The sequence below is a fragment of the Physella acuta genome, unplaced genomic scaffold, assembly GCF_028476545.2.
Source record: "Physella acuta isolate Inbredline_101_S28 unplaced genomic scaffold, ASM2847654v3 ptg001468l, whole genome shotgun sequence".
NCBI lineage: Eukaryota > Metazoa > Mollusca > Gastropoda > Physidae > Physella > Physella acuta.
Window position 1 is genome coordinate 5,074 of NW_026732983.1, and position 14,623 is coordinate 19,696.

At 34.2% G+C, this 14,623-nt stretch overlaps 2 protein-coding genes across 2 annotated transcripts; one reads left to right on the top strand and one right to left on the bottom strand.

The window, feature by feature from the left end:
* Positions 1-2,789: 2,789 nt before the first annotated feature.
* Positions 2,790-8,902, bottom strand: LOC131928169 (zinc finger protein 431). Its single transcript, XM_059284110.1, has 2 exons — positions 8,726-8,902; positions 2,790-5,817 (listed from the first exon to the last, which is right to left on the bottom strand). Exon 2 carries the CDS (start codon positions 5,704-5,706, stop codon positions 3,496-3,498), a length of 2,211 nt encoding a protein of 736 aa, XP_059140093.1. The 5' UTR covers positions 5,707-5,817; positions 8,726-8,902; the 3' UTR covers positions 2,790-3,495.
* A 541-nt stretch (positions 8,903-9,443) lies between these two features.
* On the top strand, positions 9,444-13,108 carry LOC131928168 (putative zinc finger protein 66). The gene is made up of 2 exons (XM_059284108.1): positions 9,444-9,455; positions 10,689-13,108. Exon 2 carries the CDS (start codon positions 10,721-10,723, stop codon positions 12,233-12,235), a length of 1,515 nt encoding a protein of 504 aa, XP_059140091.1. The 5' UTR covers positions 9,444-9,455; positions 10,689-10,720; the 3' UTR covers positions 12,236-13,108.
* The last annotated feature ends 1,515 nt before the right edge of the window (positions 13,109-14,623 follow it).

Below are 14,623 nucleotides of genomic sequence, written 5' to 3' on the forward strand. Positions count from 1 at the left end.
CTTGGTTGCTAAACCGAAAAGTCTCGAGTCCGAACACTCGGACAGATGAGGCTCGTTAGCTGGGGACAGCCACTCTTCTAGGAGAGACAACTCCAAAATCAAACAATTGCTGCCCTGTAGTTGGTTCTTGGTTATGGAAAGCAAAGGCTATGGAAGCAAATCCAAATAGAAAAGCAGGCTGAAATCGGAGTCAACGGCATCAATGGCGCATAACCAGTTGACACGTATACTTAATTGTATTGGAGGGGATCCCTTTAAACACTAAAATTAAGGATGTAGGACATAAGCATCAGACAGATGGTATTAAGAGTTAGAACCTACCGGTGAGAATATACTTGCTCATATAATAAAAAAACATTCTCTGAATGTATGTAAAAATATAAACAGAGGCACAATTCAAGCTTGTCTGATGTGTTGAATCTACACTTTCAACCTTCATACAATAATATACTTATACACTCAACACTCCAGAAGAAGACATTGAAAGGGAGTGTGATGAAATTTCTGGGGAGGGGGGTGGAGTTGTAAGAATTTTTTTCCTTTGTATCCAGGGGAAAGGGGTTGCAACACTACATAGCTAGTCTACAAACTGTCTAGCAGTAGTAAACCTACCAGTTTGTTGGTGAAGTCTTCTCTGTACACATTATCTCCCTTTGGGAAAAAAAAAATCTAATATATGTATAAAATATAAAAACTAAACATTAGATAAGTGTTGCTTTGGTTTCATTTAAACACAGCAACATTTTTCAAAACTTTTTTATCCCAGTTTTTTTTAATAACATCAAAACCAACGATAAAATGACAAAAAAATATTTTCAAATAATTTCAAAATTTATTGCATCTTTGAACTGGTAATATGAAACTATAATTATAATCCAGTGTTTGGCAACCTTAGTAATCAGAAGTCAGGTACTGCTTGTGCTTAATTTACTGAATGGGTTTGGTCTCATTAGTTTTAAACAAAGTTGCAAATGAAATGTAAACAATTTTAGACAATGGCTTATTTCTGTAAAGTTATGCACCCTTTTTAGATTTCACTGCCCATACAGTAGATGACGAGTTCTTTTATTTCTTAAACAGAGATTGTGCATAGCTCTATGCCTACTTTAATTATTTTAATTTTATAAAAGTTCTCAATTAAACTCTCTAAATATATTTTCGTTTATTCCATTTCAAATATTCCAGTGTCTTCTTCTTCGTTCTTAATCTTAGTGTTGGAAGGGATCCCTCCAACACAATTAAGTATACGTGTCAATTGGTTATTGAAGCCATTGACTCCGATTTCAACCAACTTTTCTGTTTTGGATTTGCTTCCATAGCCTTTGTCCAACCAAGAACAAACCACAAGGCAGCAGTTGTTTGATTTTGGAGTTGTCTCTCTATAATATATCTTTAAGAGCGATATGGAAAATATTTTTACATGATAAAATTAATCTTGTACAATAGTTCGATTCATTGAATATTTTAACTTAAAAAAAATCAAACTTTCTTCATATTCAAAGTGAACTGAATACTTTTATATAATAAATAAAATCCTGCAGTTCAATACAATTCATTGAATATTTTTAATGTTGGATCCCTAAATATTTTTACGTAATAATTTAAATCCTGCAACACAGTACAATGCCCTGAATTATTTTTACATTATAGTCCATTACATTACAGTTCCAGAGTACATTCCCAATATTTTTACATTATAAAATATACCTCATAGTAGTTTTAGTGTAATACCCTACTATATCGTCACATCCTACAGTTAAAGAAAACATGAGAGAAATTCCCTAATAATTTTAACATTTATAAAACTGCCCTCTCCCCTGAAATGGCTGCCAACACCAGCTATTAGTTAAAACACTCTACATTCTATTAACCTGCCTGAGAGAGAGAAAAAACATCAACTTCCAGTGGCTCGAATTTGTAAATATGATAGCAGCACATCAGGCATAAACAAGAAATCTATGTAACATGTAAGCACTGTGCAGCACCAAAGAAAATACATTTTACAAGAATCATTCCATGAAAACCTACATAAAGACATTCAAGTGTAAAAAAAAATACAATGTTGACAATTCTCTTTAAATTGGTTTTAAAAAAAATATTTTTTTTTTGTAAACAATAAATTGTAATTACAGCTTTAATGGACAACTTACTACCTCATATGTTATTTGTTGAATGCCCATAATAAAATTTTGATAGTAAACTTAATATACTCTAAATACTAGTAACCCCTCCCCCTCTCCAAATCGTATACACCAATTCTCTTAATATTCTCTTAATATAGCCATAATTTTCTTTTCTAGCGCTCATAAATTAAATTTTATTGACAAAAAATATTCTTTTTAACATAGTTTTTATTATGTTAAACAAAGTGAATGATTTTTTTTTTAAATGACCACTATATGACATTATAATTATCTATTTGTTCAAGGGCACAAAATCACCTCCAACCAGACTGGATTTGAACCCATCATTAGATGGTCATCACAGTGGCTTGGCACATACTGACAAAAAATTACCAAGCTTAGTACATCAAAGTGCAGAAGAAGTTTAAGTTAAGCTGGTGGATGTATGTAACTTTGTTATGTTAATCATAATGTACTAATTTCTTAAATTTCTTAAAATACACTATTATCTATATTTTTGTATTATAAAGAAAGAAACATTTTCACAAGTGTTGAGTGAAGCAGAAAAATACAACCCTCACAGGACTATCACAATGTGAATCGTTGATTATTTGATTGTAATATGATACAGTTATACTAATACTTCTTTAAAAGGTAGCACTGCCCCCCCCCCCCCTAAAATGTTAAGAAAAAAGATTGTAACCTTTGATAGACTAAAGTTTTTACAATATAAATAATAAATAGTAGAAAATAGGATTTGGGGGCCTCCTAGTTGCCCATATTCTACACTCTGATAGTTGTATGCTCCAACCACCATATCATATAAAGCCCCCCCCCTCCCCTCCCAATACTATGACTCACTGTCATGACCCCTTCCTCTCTGTGACCAGCCACAGGACATCAAAAGTGTATGAACACCTCCACCTCTTGCATTGTGACATCATTTATGGACAACCCATAATGTGATGCTTTAATATTATAGTCATTCTAATTTATTACAATATTTAATTTAAAAAAATTAAATTGAACAAATTGTATGTAAGAGTTAGAAATTGCTTTCATAAAATCAATTTCACAGAAAAATACAATCAGAAAAATATAAAAGTATAAATATAATAGGTCTATTAGTGGGATGTAACATTAAAATTGTTTTACGACACAGAAAGCTCACCATTAATAAATAAGTTAAATTTGTTTAAGAGAATCATAAAATAATTTAACGAGAAAAAATTATTTATACAACATTCAGTATAAACATTATTGTTGGTTTTCCAAATTCTATTACATGGTTGTTAAATTAACTGAGTTTTCATTTCCTACAGCACTTTAGATTTATGCTAATAGTACCAAAAGGCATCTGATAATGCCCAGATTATCCAATAAACTGAGGATCAAAATCTGTCAAATCTATGCCCTCAAGGACTATAACCTGGTCACTATTATCATAAGTGACTGTAAGATCAGTCCCCAGGTTCAAGTTAGGCCTGTTGTGCGTCTGCTTGTGCTTTAAAACATGGTGCTTGTGGTAGAACAACTTGCCGCAGATGTCGCACTGGTGCGTCTTTTCTCCAGTATGAGTTCGCTTGTGGACTATTAACTTATCTCTCCGGGCATAGCTTTTCTCGCACAAGTCACACTTGAACGGTTTCTCCCCAGTGTGGTTCATGTTATGCCTGATGTAGTCTGTTTTGTGTTTAAAAACTCGGGGGCAGGAATCACACTGGAAAAGTTTTTGACCGTTGGATTTAGGAACGTACGGCTTGGCAGTGTCCCCGCAATGTTTTTCTTCGTGGCGCTTCAGCCCGTATTTGTATTTGAAAGATTTGTCGCAGACGTTACATCTGAATGGATGTTCCCCAGTGTGCAGCAGTTTGTGCTTGGTTAAGGCCCCTAAAAACGAGAAGAGAACTCCGCACACCTCACACTGGTAGCTTTTACTGGATTTATGTTCCAGTTTATGAACCTCATAGTCATTCTTATCCTCAAACTCCTTATCACAGACTCGACACCGGTGGGGTATCACCATAAAGTGCTTCTTACGGTGCTTATTTAACTGGTGCAACTCTGCGTACAGTTTCTCACATATATCACATTTATATGACGTCTCTCCGCCATGTATCCGCAAATGCCGCTTTAACTCTGGTAAGAATTTAAAACTGTCTCCACATATATCACAACAGTGAGGCTTTCTATCCGCGTGAGTTAAATAATTGTGTCTATTTATCTGACACTTGCTGGTGAAGTATTTGTCGCAGCTCTCACAGTGAAAGGGCTTTTCCTCCACATGGAATTTTATATGTTCTTTCAGCCTAAATTTGGTTTTAAATCCTGTCATATCACACATATCACATTGGTACCTCCTTTTTGATCTCGGCTGCTTATTGTCATTTTCAGCATGAATACATTCAGAGTAGGCCCCAGGTTCTTTTTTTACAATTTTTACACTCAAGGCTGATTTATGATTTTGTTTTACACTTATGATATCCTTTTCCCATGTTATATACTCATACGGATTGTTTTTCACATGTGTCTTTTTGTGCATGACCAGATGATGTCTAGTGGGAAATGACTGGCAGCAGACACCACAATTGTTTAAACTTTCTGCACTGTGACTTTTATAATGCTCAACAAGCTTGTCACCACTGATAAACACCTGAACACACTTGTTACATTTAAATTTTTTAACCTTTGCGTGCTTTCGCATGTGTTTCCTCAACTTTATCCTAGTTGAAAAGTGCTTCCCACATTGTTTACAACTCACTCTTTTATCCTTCACATGTATCTTCAAATGTGCATTCAAACGGGATTTTGTGATAAAAGCTTTTCCACATATATCACATTTGTAAGGTTTTACCCCAGTGTGCATTTTTAAATGCGTGTTGAGTTTGTCTTTCCTTGAGAAGCCCTTCCCGCAGAATTCACAGCTGAAGGGTTTCACAGACAAATGTACTGCAGAGTGCCGTTTTAAATCGGATTTATTGGAGAAATGATACCTACAAACATCACACTTAAAAGGTCTTTCTTCCTCTATTACATTTTCAGAGTCGGATAGAGTTGTTTTAATATTTAGGTAGCTATTGCTTAGTTCACGTGAAGTTTGTGATGCGTAACCCACTTGTTCTGCTTTATGGTGGATACCAGAGTCATCGAGCGGATCATTTTTGTTTGGGGAATCACAGAATATTTCTTGGCTCCATTTGTTATCTAGCGGCCCATCAAGCTGTACCACACTGATCTCCTGACCATCGTGGCACTGTAAGCTGTCGTCAAAAGGAAGAAAACTAATCTCCCCACCGTTGAGCAAAAAAATTCTATGCCCTTCCTGTACAAGGTTTTGGCCTACATGCTCTGTAAGAATTTGACTAGACGACGGCTTGGTTAAATGCGTTAAACTGTCACCAAAAAATGGCAAGGTGCTGATCTTAGAGGTGTTATTGCAGATGGGTAGTGTACTTCTTGTGGAGGAGGAATCTGGAGATGTTGACAAGGTGGCTATACTTTTATCAGCAAAGATAGTGCCTGGTTCAGATTTTATGGGGAGTAGAATGCCTACGTTTGAGAGAGGGTGAATGTTTTGATCCATCACACACTGAAGGTGAAATGACAGACTGCTTCTGACGAAATGGGAATCAAGAAATCTTCACAACTGATTTTTCTGGAATGTTGCACATTTTGTAACAGCTTATTCTGTACTCTGAAAAAAAGATGACAAAGTTATTTAATATTTCAATATATTTAAAATATAGGGCCTTAATAATACTAAATATACAGAGAATGTAAACAACCAAATTGTTTATATTCCGATTTCCATTTTTTAAAATTGTGTTTAATTATGGAAAATACTATAACATTAAATAAATTAATCTTAAATAGATTCTGTCGAAAAATTAATCAATCAGGTTTTTATAACCTAATATATTTTAATAATATTGCACCCGATTTTATAAATATTTATAAACCATTTTGAGACTATTCACTGCCGTATCTGACTAATGACAAGGCTACAACATTTAGAACTTAGGTAAGAAATTTAGGTAGGTCTATTTAATACTATTAGGCTACTGTTAATACTGTTATTTTTAGGCCTATTTATCTACCCCCCCCCAACGAACAAAATGAAATTTATATAGAAAACATACTTTTAACAGTGTCCCCCCCCCCCCCCCCCAAAAATTTCAAATGCCCCACAGAGAAAAAAGTCTGTAATAAACACTGATGACTATGACCATGAACAGATTTGAAATTAACAACTGTTGATCAAACTCATTTATTAGTTAAAAACTAAAACAATAATTAATAGGCCTAGTAGGTCTATAGTTGCATTATACTGTAATCTAACATTTTAGTATGTAAAATCAGCCAAAGTTAGTAATGTTAAAGAAAGGTGAATTATTAAACTAATGATTAAATTTTAGTAATTATTTTGCAAATTGATGAGGATTTATTAAATTTTTCATGTACCTATTTTTAAACAATTTTATTAAAACTTTTCAGGAGGCCTTAGAAATAAAGATTAGCAATGCTTTGGTAAATAATAGTTTGAAATTTTTGTGGAAAATACTCTCATTTATAGAAGGGCTCCTTTTATATTAATTATATAGCAAATCTTGCTCTTTAACACTGCTCCGGCTGTTTAAAGCTAATTTCTAGCCTATAGGCATTACGCTTGGTTTATTATTAAATTATCTAGGCCTATTGTATTTGACACAAATATATCACAATATATTAATTATTAATGAAGTGTCTATTCCCAGTCGACTGAGAATAGCTGTATTAAAATCCGTGTTAAGTAATAGCAATAGTAGTTTTTTTTTATTATTATCATTTGGTGAAAATCTGCCGAGGCTAGAAATGTGAACGAAAGTTGCCTCATTGTTATGGCTTTAATACAAGTATATTGTGATATATTTGTGTTAAATATAATAGACAATTGAATAATAAACCAAAAATAATATAATAGACAACTGAATAATAAAATATCAAAATAGGCCAGAAAGTAACTTTTAACAGCAGTGTTTGCACGCAAGATTTGCTATATAAAAGGTAGCTATCTGTAAATTAGAGTAGTTTCCCCTGAATCTATAGCTAAATTAAAATGTTACCAAAAAAAAACAAGATCAGATGGCTGCTAAAGTAAATGAGCTTGGTTGCTTCTGATGAAAATAGCCCTAGTCTTTATTAACTAAGCCTAGATCTAGTAGTAGTAGATCTATTAACTTATTATAAGGCCTAGGCCTATATTATTACATATTTCTATTTCATTACAATCTAGCTAGTACTAGATTAAAGCTTTGGATCTAGATTTAGCAAGACTAACTCACAAGATTTCTAGATCTAGAAAAGAAGTAAAAAAAATTTGGATGAATTTAGGTATCGATGTCCGATAATAGACTCTTCGATATAATAGGTTGTTTGGTTGTTAGTAGTATTGTAATCTCGACTAATTTTATGGTTAGAAATTAGGTATGGTAGGACCCAGATTGGGGTTGGGGTTAGCCGTTAAGGATGATTGTAGGAAAAAAAGTCATAGGATAAAAGTAACAAATTTGCGATGAATTTTGTTAATACTTTTATGTAATAATTTATTCAGGAAGTGCAAATCAACTTACTTAGATTAATTAAATAATAATATAATGAAATGTGCGTAGGTTGTATGCATATAGTTAAATTAATAACACAGGTAAATATTTAGTGTGAATTATTTACGTTTTAATTCCTTTATACATACAATATTTAGGCTAATAGATTTTAATAAAATGTTCCAACCTTCTCCTTTTCATAGTATTTGTTAAATACTAACTTTAAATTAGCGCGAAAAGGCATTAAGACGTAGTTAATGTGACTTGTTGCCCTCTACTCATTGCAACAATAGGTCAACCACCTGTACTGTCCACATTTATCACGCTCATTACATATATATAACAAAGGAAAGTATCAAAGCGGAAACCCGACATGGTACAAAGGCTGTCATTGCGCAAAGCATCAACAACACACAATATGGACAGACAAGGCCGACTGAGGAGAAGCCGACCAAGGATTGGCAAAAAAATAAACATGCAAAACATGCCACAAATTCTTTTATAATTAACATTTCTAGAGCATATTTAACTAAATTCATTACAAAAGTTGTGGTTGCTGTGTTAATTAGGTTACAATATTTTTACTTATTAGTGTTATAAACGACAATGCTTTTATCATTTATAATAAAAATGCTAAAAACAACACCACACATTACTAAACACCCAAAATTTTACAATTCTCAACAATTTTCCTGTGACTTTTTTTAGTAGGCCTATTTAGTTTTAATTTAATTAACTACCAGTAACCTAACTCCCCTTTTTTAAAGAAGATTCCATTAACGGACACCAGTAGTATAAAAATTCTCCAAATTTTTTTTATTCTTAATCATCTAGATCTAGATCACTAGATATCAATGTAGTTTAATGTAGGCTAAATGTAGGCCTAATATTAGTATAATAGAATAGTAAGTAGGCCTATATAATTAATTAGTCACTCATTAAGTAATAAGTAGGCCTAACTAAAATACTAAATACCAAAACAAAGCATGACTTAAGACTAAAAATGTAAAATTTTACTTTTACCATGTTAACTGCCTACTCTAGATCTGTCATCTAAGGACTAGTCTAGGTTTTTTTTCTAGATTCTAGATAATCTAGTTTCTATTTATTAATTTAGATTTTTAGACTGACGAGCTCTGTGTGCAGCTCAGAATATTGAGAATAATGAGAATTTTTTTTTTTTAGAAAGTAATCGATGTTTTAGAAAACATTAAACTAAAAACTTTAAACTGCTGTTTTAATGGGGCGCTATGGGCTGAGGTGTCATGTCATCTACTCTAGCGTTCTAATATTCTAGACTTTATCTAAATCTAGATTTAGTCTAGATTTCTAGATCTCTAGAAGGTACTAGCCTAGCTCTAGAAAATCTAGATTAGGTCTTGAGTAATTATTTTTTTAATAGGCCTAACTCTTTTTTCAGAGAAAACCAACATGGCGGTTAAATTTACTTAAAACCTGAAATTAGATCTACATTATTTTATTTACGAAACAAACAGCTGTTAGAAGGGGAAGGGGGTATTTTTTGTGGTAGGCATATTGTCGCCTATTTAAATATCTTCACACACATTAGAATTAGAAATATTGGTGTTGTGTGGTATGGTGTGTTAGAGTCCCCTCCCCCCCCCGGACGAAATAAAAAATTCCGAGCGCTTTTACCAGTCTCTTTCCTTTTTAAAAAAATTAAACAATAAATTTGTTCCTAAAAAATAGTTTAAGAAAGGTCATTTCCGGGTCATTTAAAAATGTTGCAGAGGTAGATTTACTTATAATACTTAAGTTACTGGTGATCTAATCTAGAGCTAGATCTCCCTAGATATCTAGATCTAGAAATCTAGATCTAATTAAAATTTATAATTTGAATTATGATTTTTAAAAATATTTGTATCAATTATAATTTGCTTGGCTTAGCCTTAGCGTAGAACTAAGATTATATTAGGCCTGCCCTAGAGTTAGAGTTCCTAGACCTAGACCTAGATTAGAATTCCTAGATCTAGATCTAGATCTAGTTGTTATTGTTATACGGTATACAGTTATAGTACTTCTAGATCTAGAAAATCTAGATCTAGATCTAGTCTCTGTCTTCTCAAGTCTACTAAATACTCAACAACTACTCTAATAAAATTAAACTGAGATTTTAATGTTAGATTTGCTTACCTCACTAAAAAATTCTAATTATTAACTAAGAAATGAGTTAAATATTTATTTAGGCCATTAATGATTACTCAGCTATAGAAAATCTGTAGGGCTGGGCCCAATTCATTTTATTGGCCCTGTTTTTGAACTGAAAAACTACTGGGATTTTATTAAATTTAAATTATAATTAATTTGAAAATACAGCTTCTTAAGCTGGCATAGCTAGACTCTATTCGGCTTAACCAGGGTGGCATAGTTTGGTTGTAGAGCATGTCTGATGGCTACCTGACTCACATTAGAGAAATTGAATATTAAATTGTAAATGAAGCCGGGCATAGAACTTATTTTTTCAATTTCATATGCAGAGGCCTCAAAAACATGTGAACTCTACTTCATCTTCCCCATTGATTGCCATGTCGGAAATGGTCACTTAACTTATTTTTACTAATACTTTGTGCTTACTAGGCTAGGAATAGCTTTATATGGATTTTACTTAGGGCCTGAGGAAATAGTATAAGTAACATAATCAAACCAACATGAGATATTTTGTCTGTATCTTTTAATTCTTCCTCAACAAGTAATCAATAAAGTAGATAAGATTGAAAAATCTATTACACCATTATTAAAACATAAGACCTTTTTTAAAATTTATTTTTCTGGCTGAATAAAAATTGTTTTAATTTAATTACCTGTACTTTAAAATAAAGTAATGTAGTATGCTTTCCAAATGTATGTTTTCCATCACTTTAAAGCCTGAAAATGGCTGCTAATTTAACTACATTTGTTTAGTATCCATATCCATTGAAATAAGGAATTTTGTAGCACAAATTATCCCATTCTCACTTCATTTCAGAACACCAAATTTTTCTGTACAGTAGCAACAGGATGTCACAGCACTCCAAATTCTCAGAGATAAGTTCTGTACTCAAAGAGTCTGCTTCATGTGATTCTCAACCAGCCATCAAACAGTTGTCCCCTAGAGAAAAAATCCAAGAGCCTGCTTCATGTGATTCTCAACCAGCCCTCAAACAAGAGCTTGTTTCTCCAAATGATATAAAAGCAGAACCAAATGAAGAAGGAGCAGATAATGAATCCAGATGTCAGTTCACTAGATTACCTAATAACTTAGCAATGAAAGCTTTTATTGGAGATGACATTTATAAAGCAAACGACATTAAACCGACCCCACTGGATTTGAGAATTATCAATGTTGAAATTGAACATTCCGATGGGGGTAATACAATCTGTCCCAGTTCCCCACAAATTTTTTCTACAAACTGCAGAAGAGAGATCTTACAGAAACATTTAGAGCAGAGCCTGAAGAACGCTTTACATTGTGAAGATTCCAATCAAAACCTCATGCCCATGGACTTATCCATGCCACAGAAGCATGAGGAGAATGAAGATGGTGATGACAATTCATCAGCTGAAGACATGCTTTATGACAACACAGATAAAAAAAATCATAACGGTCTACAAGTAAATTTTACGTCATGTGAAATCAAACCCGAAAGCGACAGTTTTCAAGATGATTTAGGCCTCACACTAGATTGTGATTCATGTGGCAAGCACTTTTCAAACAAATATAACTTAAGTAATCACAAATTAATCCATACGGATGAGAAACCATTTAACTGTGAACTCTGTGGAAAGTCTTTTGCAAAGAACAGTTACTTCAAAAAGCACAGCTGTTTCAATACAGTTGAGTGTGACATCTGTGGTAAGCTTTGGTATTCGAAGTCCGAAATGGCCATGCATAGGAGAATACACACTGGTGATAAACCTTACAAATGTGATGTCTGTGGGACCACTGCAAATCATAAATACGACATGGATGCCCACATACGAATACATACTGGTGAAAAACCATTTAACTGTGAGGACTGTGGTCGAAACTTCACCAGAAAAGCTGACCTGCGCGTTCATAAACGGAAGCATACCGGTGAAAAACCACACGTGTGTGATATTTGTGGTAAACTATTCTCGAGAAAAACTCATTTAAACGATCACAAAATGAGACACACTGGTGAAACCCCATACAAATGTGAATACTGTAGTCGGGGTTTTAGGTCAAATTTTCTTTTGCTTTGTCATACGAGGCTGCATACGGGAGAAAAACCTTTCCCCTGTGATGGTTGTGATAAAAGATTCACTAACCAGGCCACGTTGAAGCGCCATCGCATGCAGCATTCCGGTGAGAAGCCATACACTTGTGAATTTTGTTTCAAGAACTTCCGCACAAAGTCGGACATGACGTTACATGAGAGGACCCACACGGGTGAGAAGCCGTACAAGTGTGATGTCTGTGATAAGCCATTCGCCCACTCATCCTCACTCAAGCGACACCAGGGGATTCACACAAGAGAACAGCAAAGTGGAAATGAAGAAGCCACAAGCTAAAACTATATTGCAATTCACTCACTCATCATCACTCAAGCGTCACCAATGAATTCACATTAGAGAACAGCAAAGTGGAAATGAAGAAGCCACAAGCTATCATCCCATTCACTCGCTCATCGTCACCAAGGTATTTACATTAGAGAACAGCAAAGTGGAAAAGAAGAAGCCACAAGCTATCATCCCATTCACTCGCTCGTCGTCACCAAGGTATTTACATTAGAGAACAGCAAAGCGGAAATGAACAAACCGCAAGCTAAAACTATGACGTGATTCTGATAAAAAAATTTCGCTGATATGAAACAGGATTTTCTCCCTTTGTTGTGATACCTATGTGTTGTTTTAAATAGTTGTGTAGTTCATGGAATGCATTTTATTCAAAACTACAAGCGCTTCATTGTAATAGATTTAAAAAAAACAAATGTACAGAAACTTAAGAGATGCCACTTTTTTAAGGGTATCATTATTTATTAATTTATTTTGAGAAAAATTTTCCAGTTAAAGTTTTGATAAGTGAAAATTATTTTAAACATTCTTTGCTTAATATTTCATTGCAATTTCTCAACACTACCATCTAAAACAAAATAATTTGGGGTGTATTATAGCTATATGTATAGTTAGGATTTTGTCAAGATGTTTTATGGAACTTGTTTGAGTGCTCTCAGTTGTCCCTCAGTTCTTGTCTAGAGGTAGCATTTGGTACAGGGGGGGTTTGTCCAACCATCTATTACAGGGGTGTTGATGTCCACCTCAGCGGTCGGCGTGGTCGAGTCGGTAAAGCTCATGGTTGCTAAACCGAAAAGTCTCGAGTTCGAACCCTCTGGCAGATGAGGCTCGTTAGCTGGGGACAGCTACTCTTCTAGGAGAGACAACTCCAAAATCAAACAATTGCTGCCTTGTAGTTGGTTATGGCTATGGAAAGCAAAGGCTATGGAAGCAAATCCAAAAAGAAAAGCAGGCTGAAATCAGAGTCAATGGCCTCAATGGCGCATAACCAGTTGACACGTAATTCTCAATTGTGATGGGAGCATGGTCGAGTCGGCAAAGCTCATGGTTGATAAATTCGAACAAAGTCTCGAGTTCAAACCCTCTGGCAGATAAGGCTCGATCCCTCCCAACACTCAAAAATTAAGAACGAAGAAGGAAAAGAAAGGATGTCCACCCCTCTGATAAGTTCCATGGATGTGATACACAGTCTTTGAAGTTGAAAGAAAAAGACTGAAATTCACAGTGGAGTCATCTGTGCTGCTGCCAAAGTAACAAGATGACTTTCTCTTCTGCTACAAAACTACTTGATTCTAGGGTCAGATTAGGTTAGCCCAGGGGTCGGCAACCTTTTGAAGCGGAAGAGCCAAAAGTTACAATTTTCAAAATTTCCCTGATTTTAAAGAGCCACTAAAAAATTTTTTATGTCAAATATTTTATTTTTTTATTAAGATTATTAGTATTTGTTCAAGGAGCTGGAGAGCCGCATCTTGATATCAAAAGAGCCACATGCGGCTCGCGAGCCACAGGTTGCCGACCCCTGGGTTAGCCTGTCACACAAGGGCTTTCTATGCATCTCTTACCTGGTCCAGTCTCTCCTACTGTCCTCAGGTGTATCCAAGCTTCTTAGTGTCTTCTTCCAGTGTGTTTTCCCTAGTCTTCCTTGGTCAAGATTATTTTATTTTGACCTGTGGATTCCAGGTGAGGGTCTGTCTTGTTGTGCTGGATGCAGGCTTATTGATTGTGTGGATAATCCATCTCCAATAGTGGAAATGTTTTTTTTAGATGGAAATGTGTAATCTGACAAAGGAACTAAGCTCTGAGGGTGTTAAGCCACTTGATTTTGGAGGATCAGTCTAATGCGTGAGCTTTTAATGATTCTAGCAAACCTAAGGTTTGGTTTCTGAAAGCAGCACAAAAATTATGTTGTCAATTGTTAGCTTCATTCCAATGTACTTAACAACTTCAAACCTCCCAGGTGTGATGTTATGAGTCATTATGCAACTAAGTCATTCTAAAACAAAATCATTTAGTTATTTGAAAACACCTGTGACTTAAGTTTTATCCTAAATACAATTTCAGGATCATAAAAACTCTGCCATTTTACTGTAAAAACACTGAAATTCAATGCTAATGAAATTGTTTATTTTTATATTATAAGATTTTTTTTCAATAAGAAAATTAAAAGCCTGAGTGTCAACTTAAAAGACAAAATAAATTAAGATAGCATTGTTCTTTAAATTTTCTTAACAATGTTGAGTACTTAAATGAAATTTCTACACCCACTCCACAATTATTCTGTGCAAAAAGTATTTTAAAAAACTGTGATGAAGGGACATTACTGTGATTAAATGTATAAAATTAAACTAAATTTTTTATGTGTAATATTTATATCGGTTTTATGTT

What these genes read in the sequence shown, in the direction of transcription:
- LOC131928169 (XM_059284110.1), bottom strand. Translation starts at nt 5,706, where the DNA reads ATGGATCAAAACATTCACCCTCTCTCAAACGTAGGCATTCTACTCCCC.
- LOC131928168 (XM_059284108.1), top strand. Translation starts at nt 10,721, where the DNA reads ATGTCACAGCACTCCAAATTCTCAGAGATAAGTTCTGTACTCAAAGAG.